The sequence below is a fragment of the Balaenoptera acutorostrata genome, chromosome 10 (assembly GCF_949987535.1).
Source record: "Balaenoptera acutorostrata chromosome 10, mBalAcu1.1, whole genome shotgun sequence".
NCBI lineage: Eukaryota > Metazoa > Chordata > Mammalia > Artiodactyla > Balaenopteridae > Balaenoptera > Balaenoptera acutorostrata.
Window position 1 is genome coordinate 55,178,641 of NC_080073.1, and position 27,055 is coordinate 55,205,695.

The 27,055-nt window shown below is 37.0% G+C and overlaps 1 protein-coding gene across 11 annotated transcripts in view; it reads right to left on the bottom strand.

The window, feature by feature from the left end:
* RBMS3 (RNA binding motif single stranded interacting protein 3) overlaps window positions 1–27,055 on the bottom strand; it is a 727,705-nt gene that overhangs the window by 136,743 nt on the left and 563,907 nt on the right. For all 11 annotated transcript variants that reach the window (XM_057554702.1, XM_057554701.1, XM_057554705.1 and 8 more), the window contains exon 7: window positions 7,921–8,027. In XM_057554702.1, coding sequence (XP_057410685.1) covers window positions 7,921–8,027 — 107 coding nt within the window. The remainder of the gene's footprint in view (window positions 1–7,920; window positions 8,028–27,055) is intronic.

The following is a 27,055-nucleotide window of genomic DNA, read 5'->3' on the forward strand; positions in this document are numbered from 1 at the left end:
CCCATAAGGTTAACATCTGATCTCTCAGCAGAAACTCTGCAAGCCAGAAGGGAGTGGCAGGATATACTTAAAGTCATGAAGGAGAAAAACCTACAACCAAGATTACTCTACCCAGCAAGGATCTCATTCAGATTCGATGGAGAAATTAAAACCTTTACAGATAAGCAAAAGCTGAGAGAGTTCAGCACCACCAAACCAGCTTTACAACAAATGCTAAAGGAAATTCTCTAGGCAAGAAACACAAGAGAAGGAAAACACCTACAATAACAAACCCAATACATTTAAGAAAATGGGAATAGGAACATACATATCGATAATTACCTTGAATGTGAATGGATTAAATGCTCCCACCAAAAGACACAGGCTGGCTGAATGGATACAAAAACAAGACCCATATATATGCTGTCTACAAGAGACCCACTTCAGACCTAGGGACACATACAGACTGAAAGTGAGGGGATGGAAAAAGATATTCCATGCAAATGGAAATCAAAAGAAAGCTGGAGTAGCAATTCTCATATCAGACAAAATAGACTTTAAAATAAAGACTATTACAAGAGACAAAGAAGGACACTATATAATGATCAAGGGATCGATCCAAGAGGAAGGTATAACAATTGTAAATATTTATGCACCCAACATAGGAGCACCTCAATACATAAGGCAAATACTAACAGCCATAAAAGGGGAAATTGACAGCAACACAATCATAGTAGGGGACTTTAACACCCCACTTTCACCAATGGACAGATCATCCAAAATGAAAATAAATAAGGAAACACAAGCTTTAAATGATACATTAAACAAGATGGACTTAATTGATATTTATAGGACATTCCACCCAAAAACAACAGAATACACATTTTTCTCAAGTGCTCATGGAACATTCTCCAGGATAGATCATATCTTGGGTCACAAATCAAGCCTTGGTAAATTTAAGAAAATTGAAATCGTATCAAGTATCTTTTCCGACCACAACGCTATGAGACTAGATATCAATTACAGGAAAAGATCTGTAAAAAATACAAACACATGGAGGCTACACAATACATTACTTAATAACGAAGTGATTACTGAAGAAATCAAAGGGGAAATCAAAAAATACCTAGAAACAAATGACAATGGAGACACGACGACCCAAAACCTATGGGACACAGCAAAAGCAGTGCTAAGAGGGAAGTTTATAGCAATACAAGCCTACCTCAAGAAACAGGCAACATCTCGAATAAACAACCTAACCTTGCACCTAAAGCAATTAGAGAAAGAAGAACAAAAAAACCCCAAAGCCAGCAGAAGGAAAGAAATTATAAAGATCAGGTCAGAAATAAATGAAAAAGAAATGAAGGAAACAATAGCAAAAATCAATGAAACTAAAAGCTGGTTCTTTGAGAAGATAAACAAAATTGATAAACCATTAGCCAGACTCATCAAGAGAAAAAGGGAGAAGACTCAGATCAATAGAATTAGAAATGAAAAAGGAGAAGTAACCACTGACACTGCAGAAATACAAAAGATCATGAGAGATTACTACAAGCAACTATATGCCAATAAAATGGACAACCTGGAAGAAATGGACAGATTCTTAGAAATGCACAAACTGCCGAGACTGAACCAGGAAGAAATAGAAAATATGAACAGACCAATCACAAGCACTGAAATTGAAACTGTGATTAAAAACCTTCCAACAAACAAAAGCCCAGGACCAGATGGCTTCACAGGCGAATTCTATCAAACATTTAGAGAAGAGCTAACACCTATCCTTCTCAAACTCTTCCAAAATATTGCAGAGGGAGGAACACTCCCAAACTCATTCTACGAGGCCACCATCACCCTGATACCAAAACCAGACAAAGATGTCACAAAGAAAGAAAACTACAGGCCAATATCACTGATGAACATAGATGCAAAAATCCTCAACAAAATACTAGCAAACAGAATCCAACAGCACATTAAAAGGATCATACACCATGATCAAGTGGGGTTTATCCCAGGAATGCAAGGATTCTTCAATATACGCAAATCAATCAATGTGATACACCATATTAACAAATTGAAGGAGAAAAACCATATGATCATCTCAATAGATGCAGAGAAAGCTTTTGACAAAATTCAACACCCATTTATGATAAAAGCCCTGCAGAAAGTAGGCATAGAGGGAACTTTCCTCAACAGAATAAAGGCCATATATGACAAACCCACAGCCAACATTGTCCTCAATGGTGAAAAACTGAAACCATTTCCACTAAGATCAGGAACAAGACAAGGTTGCCCACTCTCACCACTATTATTCAACATAGTTTTGGAAGTGTTAGCCACAGCAATCAGAGAAGACAAAGAAATAAAAGGAATCCAAATCGGAAAAGAAGAAGTAAAGCTGTCACTGTTTGCAGATGACATGATACTATACATAGAGAATCCTAAAGATGCTACCAGAAAACTCCTAGAGCTAATCAATGAATTTGGTAAAGTAGCAGGATACAAAATTAATGCACAGAAATCTCTTGCATTTCTATACACTAATGACGAAAAATCTGAAAGTGAAATTAAGAAAACACTCCCATTTACCATTGCAACAAAAAGAATAAAATATGTAGGAATAAACCTACCTAAGGAGACAAAAGACCTGTATGCAGAAAATTATAAGACACTGATGAAAGAAATTAAAGATGATACAAATAGATGGAGAGATATACCATGTTCCTGGATTGGAAGAATCAACATTGTGAAAATGACTCTACTACCCAAAGCAATCTACAGATTCAATGCAATCCCTATCAAACTACCACTGGCATTTTTCACAGAACTAGAACAAAAAATTTCACAATTTGTATGGAAACACAAAAGACCCCGAATAGCCAAAGCAATCTTGAGAACGAAAAATGGAGCTGGGGGAATCAGGCTCCCTGACTTCAGACTATATTACAAAGCTTCAGTAATCAAGACAGTTTGGTATTGGCACAAAAACAGAAATATAGATCAATGGAACAGGATAGAAAGCCCAGAGATAAACCCACACACATATGGTCAACTTATCTTTGATAAAGGAGGCAAGCATATACAGTGGAGAAAAGACAGCCTCTTCAATAAGTGGTGCTGGGAAAACTGGACAGGTACATGTAAAAGTATGAAATTAGAACACTCCCTGACACCATGCACAAAAATAAACTCAAAATGGATTAAAGACCTAAGTGTAAGGGCAGACACTATCAAACTCTTAGAGGAAAACATAGGCAGAACACTCTATGACATACATCACAGCAAGATTCTTTTTGACCCAGCTCCCAGAGAAATGGAAATAAGAACACAAATAAACAAATGGGACCTAATGAAACTGAAAAGCTTTTGCACAGCAAAGGAAACCATAAACAAGACCAAAAGACAACCCTCAGAATGGGAGAAAATATTTGCAAATGAAGCAACTGACAAAGGATTAATCTCCAAGATTTACAAGCAGCTCATGCAGCTCAATAACAAAAAAACGAACAACCCAATCCAAAAATGGGCAGAAGATCTAAATAGACATTTCTCCAAAGAAGATATACAGATGGCCTACAGACACATGAAAGAATGCTCAACATCATTAATCATTAGAGAAATGCAAATCAAAACTACAATGAGATATCATCTCACACGGGTCAGAATGGCCATCATCAAAAAATCTAGAAACAATAAATGCTGGAGAGGGTGTGGAGGAAAGGGAACACTCTTGCACTGTTGGTGGGAATGTAAATTGATACAGCCACTATGGAGAACAGTATGGAGGTTCCTTAAAAAACTACAAATAGGGGCTTCCCTTGTGGCGCAGTGGTTGAGAATCTGCCTGCCAATGCAGGGGACACGGGTTCGAGCCCTGGTCTGGGAAGATCCCACATGCCGCGGAGCAACTAGGCCCGTGAGCCACAACTACTGAGCCTGCGCGTCTGGAGCCTGTGCTCCGCAACGAGAGAGGCCACGACAGTGAGAGGCCCGCGCACCGCGATGAAGAGTGGCCCCCGCTTGCCGCAACTAGAGAAAGCCCTCGCACAGAAACGAAGACCCAACACAGCCAAAAAAATAAATAAATAAATAAATAAATAAACGGAAAAAACTCAACTATTAAAAAAAAAAAAAAAAAAAAAAAAAACTACAAATAGAACTACCATACGACCCAGCAATCCCACTACTGGGCATATACTCTGAGAAAACCATAGGTCAAAAAGAGTCATGTACCAAAATGTTCATTGCAGCTCTATTTACAATAGCCAGGACATGGAAGCAACCTAAGTGTCCATCGACAGATGAATGGATAAAGAAGATGTGGCACATATATACAATGGAATATTACTCAGCCATAAAAAGAAATGAAATGGAGGTATTTGTAATGAGGTGGATGGAGTTAGAGTCTGTCATACAGAGTGAAGTAAGTCAGAAAGAGAAAAACAAATACAGTATGCTAACACATATATATGGAATCTAAGGGAAAAAAAAAAAAAAAAGGCCATGAAGAACCTAGTGGCAAGACGGGAATAAAGACACAGACCTACTAGAGAATGGACTTGAGGATATGGGGAGGGGGTGGGGTGAGATGTGACAGGGTAAGAGAGTGTCATGGACATATATACACTACCAAATGTAAAATAGATAGCTAGTGGGAAGCAGCCGCATAGCACAGGGAGATCAGCTCGGTGCTTTGTGACCACCTAGAGGGGTGGGATGGGGAGGGTGGGAGGGAGGGAGATGCAAGAGGGAAGAGAAATGGGAACATATTGTATATGTATAACTGATTCACTTTGTTATAAAGCAGATGCTAACACACTATTGTAAGGCAATTATACTTCAATAAAGATGTTTGAAAAAAAAAAAAAAAGAAATAAAATGGTAAGACTGTTAGAGCCCTTGGAAAGAGAGGGCTCACAGCCCCAATCCCTGGCCCTTCTGCTGATAGCTTTGGGTGTCACTTGAGAGATTAGTTAATAACTTTAAAATATTCCAGTGTTTTTCACTTCTGCAAAAGTATGTCTGCCAGCATATACTTATATTTCAAAACCTGGCTAATTTACACTAATTTATAACGTGTTCAGTAATAGCATTTCACCAAACTATGCTAGAAGAATGGTTATCAAAATGCCACCCAGAATAAAACAGCTTTACATAAGAAATTAAAATTTTAATTAGCCTATCAATTTTCATGTTTAAGGTACTTCAAAGTTGCTTGCAAGCCACTGGTTTTGTATCTGAAGCACTGCCTCAGAAATCTTTTTCACATTATCATTTTTCACCTGACTCAAGAGAGAGGACAAGTAAACATTAGCCTCATTCTGGGCTATGATCTCAGGTTGTGAAGCAGCAGAATCTAAATGATCATTTTTTATTTTATCTAAGGCAACGATGATTGAAAGGTTTACCATTATTTTATATAACAAAACAAACAAGCAAAAACAAACCACCCAAATGATCTCCTTATAAAGCTGGAATGCCAAAGGGCTACAAGGTAAATAAAACACAAAACCACCCACCAGAAATGGACTTCAAGGGAAGATGCATGTCTCAATCTGGGTGAGGGAAGGAAGCAAAAAGTTCTCTCTAAGAAGATGACCCACAGTCCTTCTCTGGTTAGAGTTTCAATTGATAAGATCTATGCGGTCAAAGACCTAAAGCAGAGAATGTAGATAGTACCCCCAGGTGACTTAACAGGAGAAAATACAAACTGTCTTGCCATTGATTATAAGAGGAGAGTCCATTTCAGCAGTGTCAAAATGTGGAAAAACAACAACAAAAATGTGTGTCTTAGAAACAATGAAATACAGTAACTAGAACTGACTGGTTTATAAGAAATGATTAAATATTGCTTACATAGGATTAATTTGTATGATGTCATACCTTATACACCATACTAATATACATACTTTTATTTAGTCTAGCAAGTACTATGCAAGGGGAAATAGAAGAAAAAATATATGTAATAATGGGCAAAGTTATCCAATATTCTTGGTGTGTCTACTTCTAAGACCATAATCACATAATCACAGAGTAAAAATTAACATGCTCACCTCAAAACCAAGATATCTGATAAGTGTATTTTCAGTTCATGCCATTTCTTTTTCTGATGTCTTTCCTCTGAAATGTATCTGCATACTTGGAATATGTTTTTATTGGTCACAGATAAATTTATGATGGTCCCTTGATTTTCATATTCAACAAGAAAACCTATAGCTCTTAAAAAGCAACTTTTGAAAGCAAAGATTAAGAATATACTTTAAAACCTACATTTAAATTACAAGGTGCCTGGGTCCTAAATCTGACTCCACAATGCTTCCATGGCAAATAGTACACGTGGTCTTTATCATGCTCTAAACCCAGAGCCCTGGATTCTGTATACAGTAGCAGGGTGGCCGCTCTTAAGTTTACATTTCTTTTATGTTTATTGGTTTGGTTTCTAAGAAATGTAGACTCAAGTGAGGTGTCTTGCTGCAATTGGTATCTATTCAGTGAATGTAATAATATAGGAACTGAAATTTCAGTCATCATTGCTAAGTTACCTAGTTAAATATTGAGGCTTTGGGGTTATGGTCTGTGATCCAGAAATCTTTAATCAGCGGGCATTTGACTCAAGAAAATTTTGAAAGATCAAATGAGTCTTTCTAGACCATGGATGACTGGCGTGGGACCATTGTGAAATCACCTTTCTTCTGGGGGCAGTGGGCTACCTGATGATCACAAACTGCCTACTAAAAACACACGGCCACACCCTACTCTCTTCTGTTCTAACTGCCTTTCTAAAATTGAAATATTGAAACTCTTGTTTTTCTTTTATTAGCTTCAAGTGTTCAATGGTGATTCTCTTTTTCCTTAAGGTAATGAGTTATAGATTATATAGTACTTAAACATAGCTATCTACTTTACAAGGGGTTTTGAGATCTGCATGGAAATACTCAAAACAGACTACAGTCTTAGAAACTGAAAAATGGCTAAAGGTTTTGCTGAGAAAAAAATCCCACCCTCTTTTCTTTCCTTACAACTGTAATCTCAGTGTTGAAAGTATAAAATGCTGCATCAAGTAGGATGCCTCTTAAATGATAAACGGATGAAGTAGATGCTTTGAATAGAAATACGAAATAAAGCTCTTCTGTTGAAATGATGGCCTTGGTACAAAATGGCATTTATTCAAGGCATTCAAACAACTCAATTCTATTTCACAAAGAATAAAAAGATCTCTTGGAAGCCCAGACACCTTTTCCTTGTCTTCTCACAACAAAAATAACCAACAGGAATCCATTCCCAAGTGGCACTGGAGCCATAAGCTTGCTTTTCTACTGTTTTGTGTTAGGAGAGTAAAGGGATAATTAACTGTTAAGTGCTTTTCTCCTTGTTGGGAAAAGCAAAACCTTGTGTGTGTCTGCTTTTCTTTCTCCTTGACCAACAGAAAATGTCATATTTTATATTGATATTACATATGTAAGACACATATCTACATGTTTATGAGCACATGGGCATTTAGTAACTACACATATACGTGCAAGTGGAACATCTCAACAGTAGAATGAAATAAGTCTAAATTTTTGTTTGTTTTTTTCAAACACAAACATTTAACTCTCACTACTGTTTTCACTGAAAATATTTTCTTAAGTAATTATACCCTCATTTTTTAACTATGACACAATTATGGATCAATTCTTTGTGGCTAAGTCTTTCAGTGAGTATTATAGGGTTCAAGTTTGGTTAAAGACAGAAGACTTACTGTAGTGCAGAACTGAGGTCGATTTGGAAGTCCTATACTCCTCCTGAACTAATTTTATTCTGATTAAATCAATATAGGCCTGCTCATTTGCCATCTGGTTTTCTACAGGACCTGGTTCTCTCACAGCCCCGTGTGTCGGTCTTGCCACCCTCCTGAGGGATGTCTGCGGCCACATTTCTGAGCACAGGTCAGTCAGGACTCACCTCTCCTTCCCTGGGCCAAGGCCTTCCATTCTGGGTGTATTTACTTTGATTCTGTCGCTTCTTTTGTCCTCCATCAGCGAATTTGCACAGTAAAGGCTCACTAGGGGCTGGGAAGATAAGAAACCAATTTTACATTAGCAAATCCCCTTTAAAAATAAGTGATTATGTGAGTCACAGTAGTGCTTTGTAATGCATATCTTTTGAAGTCCTCTTGCTTCTGGAGAGACATTTGGCCCCCTTTTAGTTTCAACTCTGTTGGCGGCTGTTCTAACTAACTGGGCTTCAAAAAAGTACTGGCAGACCATAAAAGAATATAACAAATATTGTTGAAAAAATAATCAGTTGAAGCAGAATGTGAACTTGCCTCAGAAGTAAAGAGACAAGAATCAACCCCTTCTGATTATGTTGGTGTTAAAAACAAGACAACAAGCCCTAAATGGAGTCACTTATGCTAAGCCCCATGTCACCAGAGACTTATAGTTTCAGCCTCTCTGAGAAATGGAATCTGAAACCAGTCCATCAGGAAACCCTTGGTCACCGATAGAGAGGTAGGTAACCTGCCTGACAGACCCCTGCATCCCCTAAAGGAAAGGGACCTTGTCACAACCAATCCACTTTTTGCTAATATGCCTTTCTTGTCCCACTCTTTTCTGCCTATACAAGTCTTTTATTTTGTACAGCTCCTGGGAGCTCCATTCTCTCTGCTGGCTGGGATGCTGCCCAATTCATGATCTCCCACATGTGGTCCTAATTCTTTACCCTTCCCTGTATCCTTGTCTTTTGCCATGAATGACTGCTGACTGAGGGGCTCAGTTTTTCTGAGCACCTGCCATGTATATAGGAAGTATACATGTTATTAAACTCCTGTTTGTTTTTCTCTTGTTAATCTGTCATTTATTACAGGGGGTGCCTCAGTCAAGACTTAGAAGAGTAGAGAGGAAATTATTTTTCCTCTCCTACTGTACATATGTGTATGTGTGTATATGTGTATATATACATTTAAAAGTCTTTTTTTTGTGTGTGAAACCTTGGAAGCTATAGAATTGGGGAGCAGCCCTGGCAGGAAAAGAAAAGACTGAATGAACGATTAACCTTAAGATTTCTTTTATCCACTAGCATAAAAAATTGTGCAGAAGCATCCTTGAAACAAATATTACCAGATAACAATAGTCTAGCTTGCCAAGGATCAAATATAGATAGACTAGGAGATTCTGGATTTTAAACCTATCTTGAAGTTTACCATTATTGAAAAGAGAACTTTCAAAAAATTATTTTTAACACTAGGGGAAATTTAAAAAGTCATGGGGTGAGACTTTCTTAGCTTTCAACTGAGATATCTTTGCAAATTGTGTTTTACAGTGTCTTAGAGGCTTCAAATCTTAGCCACCCTGATATTCAAGGATCTTCATAAACTGTTAGGCTGTGGATGTTGACAATGACCTATGTGTATTTATTGACATTGCTAAGTTGAAACATCTCCTGTTACTTTCTTAATTTGAAGATGATTATGATGGGAAAGAAGATAGGGCCACAATGTTTCGCTAAATGAATTAAAAAATAAAACCCCAGAAACAAATGTTCAAATGTGTCATTAAAATAAGATGGAATATCCATAATATTACCCTTGAATTGCAGGCATGTCATTCTGATTGTTAATTTCCCAAGGGACTATTTTATTCAGAGTGGAAGAGAAAACATTAGTAAATTATATTAATTAGATTTATATAATCTTCTAGTCCTCATGTAATTTCTAAACACCTGCAAGATAAAATCTCAACTCCTCAATTAGAAGATAAGAATTTGTGCCCTTAATCTTACCTTTCATCTGTCTCCTCCGCTCCCCCAGTGGTTTACAGTGCCCTCACCTCTAAATGCCTTTCTTCCTGCCTGAAATTTCCTTTTGCATTTCCCTCCTACCCCGCCCCCTGGACCCACACCCTCCATCTGGCAAACTACTAATCAACCTTCAGAATGTAGCTCAAATGTCACATTCTTCTGGAAGCTGTCTCTTAATACCCCATGTCACTTCAGAGTGAAATTCCCTAATGCTTACTTGGCAGATTTTTTTCACAGGTTCAATGATGTTTTGAAACCGAGAAGGACCCTGTGGGGTCCTCCTGGGTACAAATCCTTTCCATGTCCCCCATTTCTTCTTTGTAGGAAATAGGCTTCATTCAGCCTCCTTGACCTTCCCTGAGTTCCAAAGGGTAGATTCAAAGAGTTGCTAATCAGGGAGAGGAGAGAATGCAGGAACAAAGGAGGAACAGGCAAGAACCACTAGTGCAGCCGCCCTGGGGCAGGGTCCTGGTTCCTCCTCAAGGAATATACAGAACAATATATCTCTGAGTTCTTCTGCAGGAACTAAGGCCCCCACCCAGGTGGAGGATGGTAACTTCAGGCCAAGCACAAAATTCCTGGATACCACCCTGCTACCTCACCACCAACCAATCAGAAGAAGGTCTATACACAGCGGAAGATAACAAAGACTCTGAACCCCTCCCCAAATGATTCTTCCTCTAAAAACTTTCATGGTTGAGCAGAAACTTGGGAGTTGGTTCTTGGACACGAGTCCACCTTCTCTCCAGGTTACTGGTCTCCTGAATAAAGCAATCTTTTCTTTTCAACCAACACTTGTCTCTTGAGTATTGGCTTTTGAGTGGTGAACAGCGGAAGCTGATTTTGGTAACACTTTCTGTTTGTGTTAAGTCTTCTAACAGTAATAAGTAATTTCCAGGCTTGAAGGTGGAAAGTGATTATAGCAGAGTTCTGGGTGAAGTTTGTGTGTGTGTGTGTGAAAATTGTTAACAGCATTTTGCACATAGATATACATAATACTTGACAGTGTTGCTATTCAAAGTGTGGCCCAAGCACCAGCAGCAGTGGTATCAGCACATGGGAGCCTGTTAGAAATGCAGAGTCGAGGGCTCTTTACCAGATATACTAAATTAAAATCTGTATTTGCACCAGATCCCAAGGTGATTCCTGTACGCACTGAAGTTTGAGAAGCACTGATGTGATTATGACTGAATCCTTAAGGAAGGAGGAATATACCTTAGATGTTAAACATGAATCCTCTGAATAATGAGACGATTTCAGTAGCACAGAAATATTATATTGTCTACAATTTCCTTATTGCAGTATTATGATGCCAATTGATTTTGTTTAGTCTCTTTTAACAGTAGTTGAAATAGAGGCTAAATGAAGAAAAGGCCTTTGTGGAAGTGAGATGCAGTTATAAGCCACAGATTGTAATGTGCTAGAAGACATTATGGTCTCTCATGTAAATGGGGAATATTTAAAATATAATTATAACAATGCATGGCAATAAAGTTGCATGGTAATTATGAAGAAGTGATTACAATTTGCTTGCTTAGTGGAGTATTTCTAGTCTTCCAAACTCTGCATTAAACATAAAACATCGAATGCATAAACTGATAAAATAATCTAATGGTTTACAGGATTTGATATTTTAAGCAAATGAACAGACGACAAGTATTTTGCTTAGCAAAATTAATGTAAAACACTATATATTGATTTTTATTTAAACCTAACACAACTTCAGTTTTACGATTCATTAAAAATGTTTCTAACATCGTATCTTATAAGTAGATATTGACATACATTTCAGCTAATATGTATTAATAGCAGAATTCCTGCTGTCCCTTAGAGAAGTTGAACAATTTTTAACTTTTAGCGTTCAGTTTATTTAAATTCTTCTAGTATTTATATTGGATTTGTGGTGATGCTTTTTAAAAAATATCTCTTTATTATCATAACTTACAAGTCTGATGTTTTAAATATTAAATTAAAAAATTTCTCACCTCAGATAGATTATAAATCTTACTTCAGAAAAAAAAAGTAGAGTGGGAGGAGCTGGTAGAGAGAGTAAGCTAATGACAACAGAAGCAGTTCATTGGGGGCGAGCTTAAAAAATCTTTGTGTGAGAGTAGAGGGATGAGATGAAAACAAATTAAAAAAAATTTCAACAACTAAGATAAAATATGATAAAATTTTAATCTAGAAACTCTTTTTTTTCAGGTGTGGATAACTACCCCTGTGATATTCAGGGTGACTTGTACATTAAAAAGCTGTTCCTACTAATGAATTCAAAAACGATACTAATCAAAGGGTGTTTAACTTAGAAACATTTTTAACACAGTCATTCATTAAAAAAAGAAAACTGAAAGCTATTCAGTATACATATATGTTTCACTACCCTGGACTCTGTACCTGACAAAGTGGTCAGTCTAGAGGCAAAAAGACAAGTAAAAGGAATACTCGAATGGATGGCAATGGCTGTCATAATAGAAATATGGATCGGTATTTGGGGAACAGAGAATGGATGTCTGCCTCTAGCATGATAGCCATAGAACATCCTCTAGCTTAGAAATCACGCCCAATACCACAGAGTTTGGAAACATCACCGTTCACATGCATGGTTCTCTCTGTGCCAAGTGCCAGATCATGACCTGAGCACAGGAAGGACTAATACCAAGTCTGGCTAAAAGCAGGCTTCTATCAAATGTTTGCTAAATGAAAATATTAATAAATGAGATGGATACAATGACAGGATGTAGTTGAAACACTTTTAGAATTCCAGATGAAAACTGCCAGCACTAGAACTGAGAACAAAGAACAAAGAGCCTGGCTCAGCCCCCAGCCCTAGGTCCTTAGCCACTGCTGTCACCAACAGGGCACCGTCAGGGGAATTTGGGATGAAAAACAGGATGCGGCACTGTGCTTTGGACAAACAGGCCCCTTAGACAGTTAGATGTAGAGGTCAGGGAGAATTTTAATGAGCCCCGATTCTTGCTTCTTCCCATTGATAGAAAAGCACTAACATCATTAACTTAAGATATTTGTTCTTTGTGACTAGCAGTAATTTTTTATCAAGGTGTATGCTTGACTGCACATATTCCCAACCAAAAATCATATGTAAGCTAGTTTCTCCACTACCTTTTTTGGAATAATTCCCTCAGAGCTTCTGAGAGGCTGTCTCCCAGGCCACAGTCCTCAGTAAGGTCCCTGAATAAAACTTTAACAACTCCTATGTTGTGTGTTTTTCTTTAAGTTGACACAACAATGTATTTGGACTTTCAGCCTTTACTATAATTCTCCATAGTCCTTAAGCTTCCTGCTGTCTTCTACCTGATCAGGGTCCCTAATTCCTTCATATGCAGACAGAAGTAGCCTGTACTGACATGGGATAAATAATAATGATGTACAAATTATGGATATAAGTCTGGTTCTAACTCTATGTTAGAACCCATGTCTTTATTTTTTTACTACTACCCTTAAAATACTTGCAGTTAGATGCAGAAAACAAATTTATGGTTACCAAGGGGGGAAGGGGGGACAGGGATAAATTGAGAGATTGGGATTGACATATACCCACTACTATATATAAAATAGACAACTAATAAGGACCTACTGTATAGCACAGGGAACTCTACTCAATACTCTGTTATGACCTGTATGGGAAAAGAATCTAAAAAAGAGTGGATATATGTATATGTATAACTGATTCACTTTGCTGTATAGCAGAAACTAATACAACACTGTAAATCAACTATACTCCAATAAAAAATAATTAAAAAATAAATAAAGTGCTTTGCAGTAGAAAAATAAAATAAAATAAAATACTTGCTGTTATATCCAGGAAAGTTTGCAGATGAATTCCTCTGATTTGTATGCAAATGAGTTGCTATTTTCTCTCCCACATATGCTTTATAATGTTAAAGTTCACATGCATATATGTATGTATATATCTATAGCTACATATCTTCCTAGATGTAGAAACAGCAAGTCCCAAATCTAGACCACAACTGACATGACAAACATTACTTGAAGGTTACAGCACTGAATTATTATATTTTGGAGTTAGAAAGCCTTTTGCATATGGCAAAGTGGGCTATTTGGTTCCATTTCCTTTCAACTTCTACGGCCTGTTTACCATTTAACTATGTTTTGTATACTAAATGAGGTATAGTTATTTGGACAGTTCTTAGTTGTACTAAACTTCCATCCTGGAAGGCCTATAGTCCATGTCTGTCATTTGATCTTAAAATGTATTTAATTTAAACTCTTTATTTTGCCGATAAGGAAAATAAAAGTTCCATGAATTGCCAGCTAAATTTTGGTAGCTGATAGAAACATCATACCCAGAACCGAGTGTTCTGGATTTCTAATCAAACACTCTCTCCAACTGCTTACCTTCCACCTTCCCCATCAGAGGTAAAAGGAAATGAGTTTTAGGCAGTTCTTGTGCTTGAGCCATAACTTTGGGATGGAGCAAAAAGACTGAATATTCACTAAGATATGATTACTGTGGTTCTCTGAGCACAGGTTAGAATTAGAAGTGAAAACCAAGCATTCAATGAGATCTGCTAAGATGATTTGTACTGCCATTCTAATAACAGTTTATTTTAATAGAATAAACAAATTACATGGGTAATATTTACAAATGTCAGACACATGTGTACTCCTATCATTTAGGCCAAAGAAATGTAAAATGGTGGAAACAAATAAAAAGTTAATAACACTTAAAGTGTAATTTGTATGTACACTCCCAATTTTCTCTTTCTGAAATGGATTAGGGCTTCTATTTAGTTGCAAACAAAATTCTCTACTATGGGAAGCAGGCTGACAGAAAAAGAAAATGCTCCAGAGTGACAACAAAAGTGGAACAGCTGTTTGCCTAGAAAAAAAGAGAGAAAAAACATAGTATGTTTTTTTTTTTGATAAATCATATTATGGCTAAGTAATTATCTCAAGCTCACCTCTCTGTTTCAAGTATTAAAACAAACAGACTGGTGGTTGCCAATGGGGAGGGAGTTGGGGGAGGGATGGAGTGGGAGGCTGGGGTTAGCAGATGTAACCTTTTATATATAGAATGGATAAACAACAAGGTCCTAGTGTATAGCACAGGGAACTATATTCAGTATCCTGTGATAAACCATCATGGAAGAGAATATGGAAAAAAACCATATATATATGCATAACCGAATCACTTTGCTGTACAGCAGAAATCAACACAACATTGTAAATCAACTGTACTTCAATTAAAAATTTTTTAAAAATATAAAAAAAGGAAACAAACAAGCAAGGCACCATCTTTTTCTTATTTGTAACAATTCTCTGATAATTCTTTTCATATAGAAAAATTTATTCTTAGAAGAAAAACCAAACCTTGTTTAGGGGAATAACATAAGAGAGAAAGTTAATGATTCAAGTAGATGAGACACAATGTACATGTTGGAGGTACGACTTTTTCCTTATGACTGAAACCTCATCTGTGCTGAGTGAAGACACCAAGAAAGTGCACAAAGCACAGGTACTTCCAAGAAGCACCAACTGACTAATCTAATCTACTTACCTGTCCAGCAACAGATTGGGGAAGCTTGTGTAGCTGGAAGGTAAAACATCAAAGGAAAATGTTTCTAAGATAAAGAGTCTTTAAAACAAGGAGAATCTTATTTACTGACCAAGATGGACCATATCTGGTCTTGTCTTCCTCCTCCCCTCCCTCATATTTCCATGGTGCTGTACTTGTCCCTGATAGACCTCTTTGCATACTATATGTAATCTTTATAGATTACTACACACTCTATGTAACATGGCACTTTTTATTAGAAAGAGGCACAAAGAAGAAAAAATATACAGCAATAATCTTATAGTACAGATATCCCTTTGATATTAAAAATCAATAAACACATAAACAAAAGAAGGACATTCTTGGTAGTAAATTCAAATTATACAAAGGTTAAAAACAAAAAGCATAAGACCCCTTCTCAACTCCCCCCATCCTCTTTCTTATAACTTCTTCCAGGAAAATGCATAAATATATACCTACTAATCCATCTTCCAGTTATCTGGTTCTTTTTTTTTTTTAGTTCCAAAGGGAACACTCAGAATGTGGGTTTTATTGTTTGTTTAATTATATATGAAGAGTCAGCACATATCATCCTTTTGAAATGCTGCTCAGTATTGTAGCATAATTATCACGTACCATAATTTATCAATGTCCATCAATAGGGGACCAGCTAAATCTCATTAAATTTCCATAATGTGTGTCCATGTTCTTCTCCACTATTAGGAGAATTTGATTTGATTGGAGTCGGGAGCTGGGTCATATTCACCTTTGCCCAGCATCCACCCCAGCGGCCTAGCAAATTGTCTGAGAGAAGCACACAATTCATTATCTGCTGATCAAATTATTAAATACATGCAGACAGACAGACAAGAAAACTTCTTAAGATTCCTTACATTAATGAAATTCTAAAGGATTTAAGAGTGAGAGCACAACCTTTTCCTCTTTTAAGAGAGAATAGAGTCCCATAATTTCCATATTTAAATATAACTAGCCAGCCTGCTTGAAAAATCAAAAAACAAGAGAGAATTTAAAGTCCTAGTCCCAGGTATAACTCTAATTTCACATGGAGCTCATGTTACCTGCCCTAAAAACAAACAGAGAGGGAACCAGAGTGAGGAATCTTATAATGAAAAACATCAGGATTTTTCCCAGTATCCACTTACAATCTTCCACCAAGGAAGCAAACACATATGCACCCCCAAACTGAACCCAAACTCAGGTCAAGAAAACATAGGTCAACTTCCTGTATGCTGTTTCTAAGCATATATTACCTGGGCTAGAGACTGAAAGAATTCCCAAAATGCAGTGAACTGAGTTAGTAGAAATAAATATATTCCAGTTTCAAAGGGAAAGCTGTATATAAATGGGTAGGTATCTGTTTACAGGGCTCCAGGCATCAGCTGGGAGGAGAACATCCCTTCTGTGGATGAAGGATTTACGGGGGCAATGGCTTGGGACGGAGCTTTTTTTAACTCAAGATTCAAGGAACTAAAATTGTGACAATTTGAAGAGTGCTTTCATGGAGCCTGAATCACTTACTAATCGATACTAAGTAAATTTAACTGAGACACTAGAAACTGTGTTCTTCAAAGATGTGTTAAAGACCATATATGCCATAAACGTCTATAGATAAATCTATCTAAGGAGTCATACAAGGAATCAGTCCTCGCTATGGAGGAGCTGAGTGTAAAAACAATGCATACGAATGGCTCTAAAATAGAATATCCATTTGTTCTTGCTACAGAAGCAGAGGGATAAAACAGTTTAGGGCTAGACCACCCCAGAGGAAGATTGAGTAACTATCCTAAATTCATTTTTCTTAGATAGGTATCAATTCTTCCATTGGGACTGGACATCAAAGGTATTTTATATGGATTTCTATTGCCTATAGATCTTCCTATAATGCAAACTTTTTCATGTTAATCTTCCATATGCCCACCTATAGGATAAAGTCCAAACTCCTTAGCACAAAATGCTATCCAAAATCATGACCTAAATATACACATCTCTATTTCCACTTACAGGACTACTCAGAAAGGGTTGAGACCTTTCACACCTTCCTAGATTTACTTATACTGATCCTTCTGTCCTGACTGGCTTCCCATTTTTCCCACTTAATCATTTTCATAGGATCTTTCCTGACCTTTTTTTCCACACCCCCCACCCCAAGTTCCCATAGAGAGACCTTACCATTAATTAATGTTTTAATACATTCATTCAATTCATTCATCCAACCTTTCCTGAAATACTTTCAAAATTAATTTGAAACATAAGTGCTATCTACCAGATATTGTGCTATCCATGAAAGATTTAAACAGGGAATAAAATGGACACATTTATTCCCACACAGTTCTAGCCCTTAAAGAATTTTCTTTCTGATAGCAAAATAGACATTAAACAAGTGATAAAAAAATCGCAAGTCGATTCCAATCTCTTCCTGTGTGCATCTACCATATAGACATCTAATTTGGCATGTGTAAAACACTGCTGCTCGCTCAGGTTTATATGTCTTTCTCTACCAAATCAAAAACCTCTTGAGGGTAGGCTCCCTGCATTATTCATCTTTGTTTTCCCCAAGCATAATGTAGCTTCTGGAACATAGTCGATTACACACACACACAATTTTAGTAAGCATGCCTATTTTTCATTTTTAGGGCAGAAGACACCCAGAAAACTGTCCCATGACTTGACAACAGAAAGCACAGAGGATCATTCCTTCTGCATCCACTCAGCTGCATAAGCCAAGACTGTTCTTCAGTCCGGTTGGGCAGTGGATATATCTGTCAAGTTTTTAAAATATTTTTGCCTGAAGAGAGTCTCTAAATTTCTTAATAATACATTTGGTGTCTAATAAGCCTGCAAGGAAGGCTTTTTTATCTAAAGTAGGCATGGAAACCTTTTCCTGGTTTCCTAAAGATTATTGCAAATTTGGCTACTGTAAGCAACTGTGGTTTGATAATATGTTCTTTTTTAACTTAAAAATAATCATAATCAAAGAAGTAAACACTTTGTATCGAACACAGCATGTGTTTCCTGGACATGGTGATAAGATAGAAAACCTGTAGCAGCAGTCACCAACCAGGGATATATAAAAGCTTTCCTGAAAGGAAAAAGCAATTGACACAGTTCTCACAAACTGAGGATAGTTCAAGGTATGATGTGTATGGTCATTTTGCTGATCATGAATTTTATTTTCACATCTCAGTTTTACCATTTATTCATTATAAAACCTTGGACGAGCTGCTTACGATTTCTGGAACTTTTAAATTGTGGCTGCTCCCTGACTCATGGGATCACGTGACTTTACCTTCAGCACTTAACCCTAAATCTGGTATATAGTACCTCAGAGTAAATATTAGTTGAACGAATGAAAGATTGGGAGTAAATGTGTGACAATTACATAAGACAAGCAGAGAAATAGCTTTTTATGAACCATGAAGCATACAAATGTTAGGTGTTATTAATATCTTTGAGGCACACATAAAAAATATGACTCTTAGAGCCATTTCCCTGGAGCCATTTCTCTCTTTTTTTCCCACTATAGATAATATCGTCAATTGAAAATAGACCCCAAACTGCAGGCATCACAGTGATGAATTTCAAGTGATGAGTTCAAAGGTTCTGTTTTAGACTCTAAAACTTAAAGTGGTAAAAAAAAAAAAAAAAAGGAGAGCTTTCTTTTTATATGGATTATGATCTGTTTTACCAGGGTCAACTTTGGGAAAAGACCTCAATACGCTGAAGTACTATAAAACACTCTGCTTTGTTTCACTCTTGTAGATACAGCCCATGAGAGACCTTGTCCAACTTGCCAAATAATATCAATATAAAGGACAAAGTACTACTATTCTTTGCTTTTTCCATGTTGGATGCTCTTAAAAAAAGTTAGCTAATGTCAAGCCAACATCGGTCTTCTTCTCTCTATGGGAATGAAATGAAACACACCTCTTACTAGGTCTGGTGAACTGCTCCTGTCTTGGTTTGGGCATCTCACATTGCAATCTTACTTGGCTAATACCCTGAGGCCTTCCGAGGAGTAGAGAGGAGTTCTTCTGAAGGGGGTCATATCTAGAATCCATCATGTGGTTGTTCATGTGGGAAGATGGTTCTAAGTAGAATGTCTGTACCTAAAGTCAATCCCCTGGTTTCTCATATGGGTCCTGAGAAGACTGGTTTTAGATGGTCAGGAGGGTGAACCCCTTGCTTTTTACCAAAATACAATGAGAACAGATATATCAGAATATTCTCCTGTTGGCAGATATAAAAATGAAAAGAAAGTAAATTGTAATTTAAGATTTGATCAGAACTGTAGGTTCTAAAGAACAGATGAGCTTTTGTAAGATGAATTATATAGTTAACAATTTTGAAATGAAGCTTCTTATGTCTGATATTGTGCTACATGCTTTAGTGCACTATCACATTTAGTCCTCAAAATGAATCCTGTTTTTGAGGTAAAACCATTTTGAGATTAAAAAAACAAAACAAAACTAAACTAAACTAAAGGTCAGTGAGTTTAGGCAAACTGAACAAGTATCACAGCTAACAGATGTCAGAACCGAGATTTAATCTCGTCTTTGATATTCTATCATTCACTCTGTTTCCTGTATCATATTATCCCCTCTTCCTTACTTCTCATCACAATTATCACAATCTTGATTGATTACAGCCTTTTCTCAACAGTAAGGGAAGAACATTCATTCATTCAACAATTATTTATTGAGCACTTACTATGTGCCAGGTATTATTCTAGAACCTACAGAACTAAACTAGTGAACAAAGTCCCTGCTATCACAGACAGTATACTGTAGTCAAGAGAGACAGCCACTAAGCAAGCACTTTTATAAATATTACTTCATTTGTGATAAGTACTAAAGAAAAACAGTCAAGGCAATGTAAGGGGCAGAGAGTGACAGAAAAGGAAGTCGTATCTTAGATACAGTAATCTGGAAAGATCTAGACAAAGACCTAAATGAAAGAAAGGAGAAAGTTTTGGAGCTATGAGGAAGGACAGTGTTCCAGGAAAAAGGACAGAAGTACAAATGCTCTGAGGGGAGTGCATGCTTGGCTCTTTGGAAGAATGACAATGAAGTGACAGACCCAAGTGGGGAAGAGGAAGGCGATGGGAGAGGAGACCAGAGAGCCACCAGGGTTCCAATCTTGACCTCTTCTGAGTCAAAGTAAAAGGGGATTTGCTGTCTCAAGAGGTTAGCAGGGTGATAGCAAAGGAGCCTCAGGGGGTAAGATGCATCTCATGAGATAAGAATCCCATTTCCAGGTCTAGCTGTCCCTAGTTATGTGGAGATACTTCCATTGCCAAACCCGAAGGTTTGGGTTTTAGTTCTTTGTAAAGAGAGCAAATCCCATTATGGAATAAATGTTTCATATTTAAATGAGAGTGTGGAGGAGAGGCTATGGAAGGTCCCTCATTCTTGAATCTTGTCCTTCCTCCATCTGGTTCCCAATTCTTAGGGACGATGGGGAGCAGGATAGAAATTTCCTTCAGTTAGGTCCAAAGGAGTCCAGAAAGGTAGGAATGATATAATCTCAAAGGAACCAGAGTTTCAGTGGAAGAGAAGATGGAAGTGGAAGATGAGAAGATAGTTCCCTTTGTGGACATTCATTCTTGTACCTTCACTGAAGGTACAAGAATGCAGATCTGCTTTCTTAGCCAAGAAAGCAGATCACACACTGTATTTGTGAAAAGTTATATAACATGAATAAAGCTGGTCTCCTCACGGTCCAGTCTCAGCAGAGAATCAAGTGCAAAGAAAAACAGTTAAGAAACATCAGAAAGCATCAAATCTACCCTACTATCTTTAAAAAAAAATAGCAAGAAGATCGCCGTCTCTTTCTTTTCACCTTCTCTGAATATCCCATCTGCCCCAGGACTTCCTCTGTCTTCACAGACTCCTGTCTTTGCACCCTTTCCCCTTATCATCTAGGATCTAATCTTATTTCTTGCTAGTACTTTTCCAAAAGAAAATATTGCCAGTCTGCTCCTTTCAAATCTATGGCTCTGCCTACCCATTAATCAGAAGAACAAACAACAAACAAAAAAACCAGATATATAAAGTATTCTTTGGGAAGCAGAGGAGAATAAAGGCTGAAAATACTCAGGCATTCATAATTTTGTTCCCTAGCATAATTGGTATGTTTACTGACTATCCCTCTAGTGTATGAACTGCTACTTCCTGAAATTAAATGGAATCAAGTATTTTTCTATTAAATAGGTGGGATTCTCTCTAACTTAGCATCCTTATTACAATAGTTACAAAGTGGAAATGCATTATAAATTGCTTTCTGTTTAATTATATGTATATGTGTGTGTATGTGTGTGTGTGTGTGTGTGTGTGTGTGTGTGTGTATGCAGGATCTTCGTGTCTGCTGGTTTTGTTTCTTTAATATTATTGGACCTTCCCAACTTCTTTGATAATGGAGCAGATACATATATAAACATCTAAATTTGAAAGAGAATTTTCAGCATTACCTGATTAACAAAAAAGCTATAATGATAAAACAACTCTTTAATTGACCTGCTTTTAAATGTGAAACACACACACACACTCATGCACATTTCACTAGTGGCAGGGGTGGAAGGAATTCTAGGAGTTGTGTGTGGGTGCGTGTGTGTGCATATATGTGAAAGAGAATATTTTTAAAAAGGAATAGATCGGAATATATTTTTCATCTATTCATGATGTATTATGACAAAGAAAAGAAATATCAGTCTCTAAGAGCCTGCAAATATGCTAACAATCACAAAAATATTTTGTGTGATTTTCTGATCAAATAAAATGATGTCAATTACACTCCAAGGAGTAAATTCCATCACTCACAACGGGAAACTGAAAAATGTTCTAAAATTGTAGCATTTTTTTCCCTTAATTTCCACTTAAGTTTTAGATTGTCCCCTTACATTTTTGAACCTTACGTATCAATGACATAAAACGCCTCAAAAGTTTGTCTAAAAAATGCTCAATCATCCCTATATGCCTGTTATTTATTTATTTATAAATAACTCTCTTTACGAAAACTTTCAAACATACACAGAAGAGAGAAAATAGTATCCCCATAACCCATTCCCCCAGTTTCAACATTCATTCATCGTGTACCAATACGGCTTTATCTAACATTCCTGCCCTTTTTTTGGCTGATGTACTTTTAGGCAATTCACAGACTATAAGAAGGCTCTTACATAAAAATCCTAGATTATTTTTTAGGTCCTTGGACTTTCCTTGGATTTCCTTGTTGGACAATAGTTGTTCTAGAACCTATAGTTATCCCTGAAGAAAATCTAAAGTGCCTTATAAAAATATGCATAAGACACAAGAGAAACCACTGAGCTGCTATTAAATATGAGTTAAAACAGAGTAAGGTAACACTAGAACACTGCTACGTGGCTTAGTTTATGAAATATAGACATATGAAGAAAAGTGACAATGGCATATTGGAGGAGGAGCCAGTGAAGGCATTCCTGGTGTCTGTCGATGTGCTCTGGCTATCTTACTCTGTAGGACCTCACTCAGCTGCCTTTGGAGGGTAGGACTTCTGGGAGCAGCCCTTCTCTCTCTCCTGAAATGGCCACTAGCACTGAGAAACTCTACGTTTGGTTCCTTCACTGCAGACATAGCGAGGCATCAAGGAAAGCGGTGAACAGAGTCGGCTCTGTTCTGTATTGAGAACAGGTGTCCCGACAATCTACACAATATGAGGGAAAGCCATATCCCAGTCTGTGGATTCACAGTGTTTTATTTAAGATGCAAAACTAGAGTGGTCCAGATTTATCCCCTTTACTGGACTTAAGAGAATTACTAATCTGCTTCATGAGAAAAAGAATTTTAAATGAGTCACTAATACTTCACTTCACTGATTCAAGACTTAATATAGAAAATTATAGATCTTGGCCCACGGAAATTTTCATCTCTGCCCATAATAACAGGCCTTCAGCTGCCAAAGGCAAGGGCTTTGTGCACTGAAATTGGAACTCTGACCCTGAGATACAAAGTTAAAACCAGTAAGCTCAAAGAGAGATTTCAGTACTTGCAGGACTTAACATGGAAACAAACGTGGGTCAGATTATTTATCCACACAATGTGTATCTTGTACAACAGTACATCTTAGATCGGGGGGGTAGAACCTCCTGCTCAATATAAACTATTTTATTGGACACGATTGAAAAGATAAAAGGCAGGTTTAATTCATCATTCTAAATGGCTTCTCCATTTATCTCTCCAAAACAGGCTTTCCCAAGATTATGTCAGGTAAGAGCTTCCCTGAAATGACAAATGTATTTACCCTATGCTCCTTGTTATCATGTATGTCATACCATAAACCTCTTGTATCTCTCATTTCTTCCTGTATACAACATCAAATGGACATGGCAGTAGATTACAGCAACCCATACTTAATTAACTCAAAATTTCAGCCTAATATTTTATTTCATTAGAAAAAAACCTGACCTAGTTATTTTTTAAATAAGGGAGCTATATAAGCCTGTTATGAGTAAAAACTAGTCTTCCTGGCTTTTGGGCCATGGATGAATCCTCAAAAGAAAATGAATTTTCCCTGTTTCTGACCCTGAAGTAAAATGTATTTGCCTCCATCAGTAAGTCATCTTTGTAAATTCTATCCGATGTTTCCTTGGAGGGCATTTATGAACTTCTAAGTTCATAAATCTAAGAGTTTTCCTTTCTTTACCTCCACATCTTTACCAACCTTTAGCTCTACTTTCAAAATGCATCCCAAATCTTTCCACTTTTGTCCATCTCCCCACCCATCTAATTTGTTCAAAAGTACCAGGGATTAGCAGATGTATGCTATTATACATAGGATGGATAAACAACAAGGTCCTAGCAGAGAGAGCTATATTCAATATCTTATGATAAACCATAATGGAAAAGAATATATAAAAAAGAATGTGTATATATGTATAACTGAATCACTTCGCTGTACAGCAGAAATTAACACAACATTGTAAATCAACTATACTTCAATTAAAGAAAAAGTACCACTATCTCTTTCTGGGATTCTGCAATAGCCTCTATTACTGGCTTTCTTGTGAAGTAGTCAGTGAAATAAAGCAAAAATCAGGTTGAGTCCTTCTCTTGCTTGAAAACCTCTGATAGTTTTTCATCAAATTTAGAAAAATAAAAATCAAACTTTTTTCATAGCAAACGTCCCTCCTTATCTCTATGACCTCATTTCTAACCACTCTGCCCATCGCTCACTCTGCTCTAATGACATTTAATGAGTCAAGGTGCTTTGTACTTGGAATTCTGCCAGGCAGGCTCTTCTACCAAATACCTTTGTGTCACTCGAATCTCAGCTGAAATGTTGCTTCTTCAGAGTCATCTCTGATCTTACAAAATGAAATATTCACCAGTCTTTACCAAATCTTCCTGTTTTTGTACATTCATAGGAATTATCATGATCTGAAATTACACAGTTCATTTACCATTGCTTGTTTATTCCCTGTTTCCCTCGTCACTGTTCCAGAATCCAAATTCCATGAAGGTAAAGACCTTGCCTATCTTGTTTATTGCTCATCCCTAGCCTCTAGAATTCGGTGGACACTTAATAAACACCTGCTGAGTGTATCATTAGTAATTGTATATATCTGTCACAAATGGAAAAATCAATATTTTATTAGCATATAAATGCTAAAATGAATCAAGGTATCTTAACACCATTGCATTAAAAACACACACAAATAGGCATTTAAATGGTTTGAATCAACTGGTAGATCCAATGAAGGGTAAAAATGTGCAGTGACAACAAAACCCCCATCTTTTTGGAGGAGTACTACATGGCAGCACTTTATTTCAGTTAGTCCCTATAACAATCTGATGAGGTGAACCAACTTTACAATGGAAGAAATGGAGGTTCAGAGAGTTTTAAAAGTTTGCCCGAAGTCATAGAGTTGGTGGTGGATTCTTAGCTATAAACGTACTGCCTCTAAAGTAATCGTGATGATGATGATGATGATGGCAGCAAAGACAATCACTAACATTTACTGAGCTATTCTAATTATGTGCCAGGCATCTTGCTAAGCATTTCAGATGCTGTGGGAAAGACCATGCCTGTAAATATCCATATTCCCAATCTTCCTTATGTTTCCAAGTCTCTCTGGCCTATGTACCAACAAATGACACCTGTGTGCCTTCCGAGACAGCCTCCAGGGCTGGTGTGCCCCTCCCGTCTCTGATCCCCTGTCATCATGACCTTGGAGGCCAGGGGTTCTATTGGTGGTGCAGCCTCCTCTCACGATGCTTTCTGAGTCACTGTGCAGCAGGGTCCCCAACAGCTGACTTTATAACGTGAATAAGGAATAACACTTTTTAGGGGTTAAGCCACTGATATTTGAGAACTTATTCATTACCACTTTATGCTATATCCGACTTGGACCAATTCAGATACACTATCTCACTTAATTCCTAAAACAATTCAATGAACTACATGACTCCCTCCATTTTATGGATTATATAAGTAAGTCTTAGTGACAAATCAATCCATCAAAACCATAAAATCAGTTAAGTGGATAGAAATGCCAGGCTATCTGAACCCAAAGTCTGAACCTTCCACTGAGGACATTCTTCTCTTTAGAGGAAGTAATTTTAAATTATTCAGTGGTGATATTAATCATACTGGCTTACATTGCATAACCTCCTAGAGAAAGTTTGGATTAAAGGACAACTAAAATCTTATTTTCTTATCAAGAAATGTGACCAAATCACATATCAGTTAACAGTGACATTTCTGGACTCTAGTGTTTCCTAACAAACCTGAGACACAATGCTCTAATAACAGATTGTGAGATTGTATTGGCTAGCCCAGTCATAACTGCATTATAATTTATAACTCCCCCACAGCTTTCCACTTTATCAGAAATTGTGGATTTTGCAGGTCCCCATGGGAACCAATTATAAGCAAAGCAATTCAAAGAGCCTTCTTAGCCCATCAGTATAAATGGTCAGTTATTTTACAGTTAGAACAATATTTACATAACCAGGGAATTTGTACCACATCTATTTGCATTCCTCCTGATGTAGACATAATGACTACGAAGAGCAGAAAATGTAAAATGACATATTTTAAATCTGAACCAAAGGAAGAATGCCTCCAATTGTTTTGGTCGCTAGTTTTCCCACGCCTCAGAGGTACCAATTATACTTGTGAGCAGACTAACTGAGACCAATTGTTAACATTTGGCTCTTTATAGTCCAATATGCATAAGATAAACAAAAGCAGAAACAATTCATTTTCCATTAACGAAGAAATAAAACAAAACCCTAGTTAATGTCCATGGGTTTGATAAATTATGTTTACATTATAGCAAAAGGATTTTGGTTATAGATTGTGAACAATGAAATATACCTCAGTGGCTATTGGAATAAACACACATAAACTAAATATATACCTATGAACATCGTTTCAATAATTTCAGTGTTTTAAGGTCACACCTATGCTGATAACATAAAAATCACTGGAGTCCTGCATTGCTTATCTTCATGACCCTGTCTTTAAATAATTTAATGTTATTTTCCAATAAAGATATGAGGTTAAGTTCTGCAGGTGCAAAGTTAAAGGACAACTTGTTCTTCTAAAAGTGGGCAGTATACTTTGATTTGAATGTGTTTACATTCATGTGACAAAGACACGAAAGGCCTTTAAGCTGATAGAAGGCATAGTTCGCTCATACAAACAAAGAATATCTGCTACGGCAAAAGGGTTGAACTAAAATGTGAACTTCACATATCACCAATC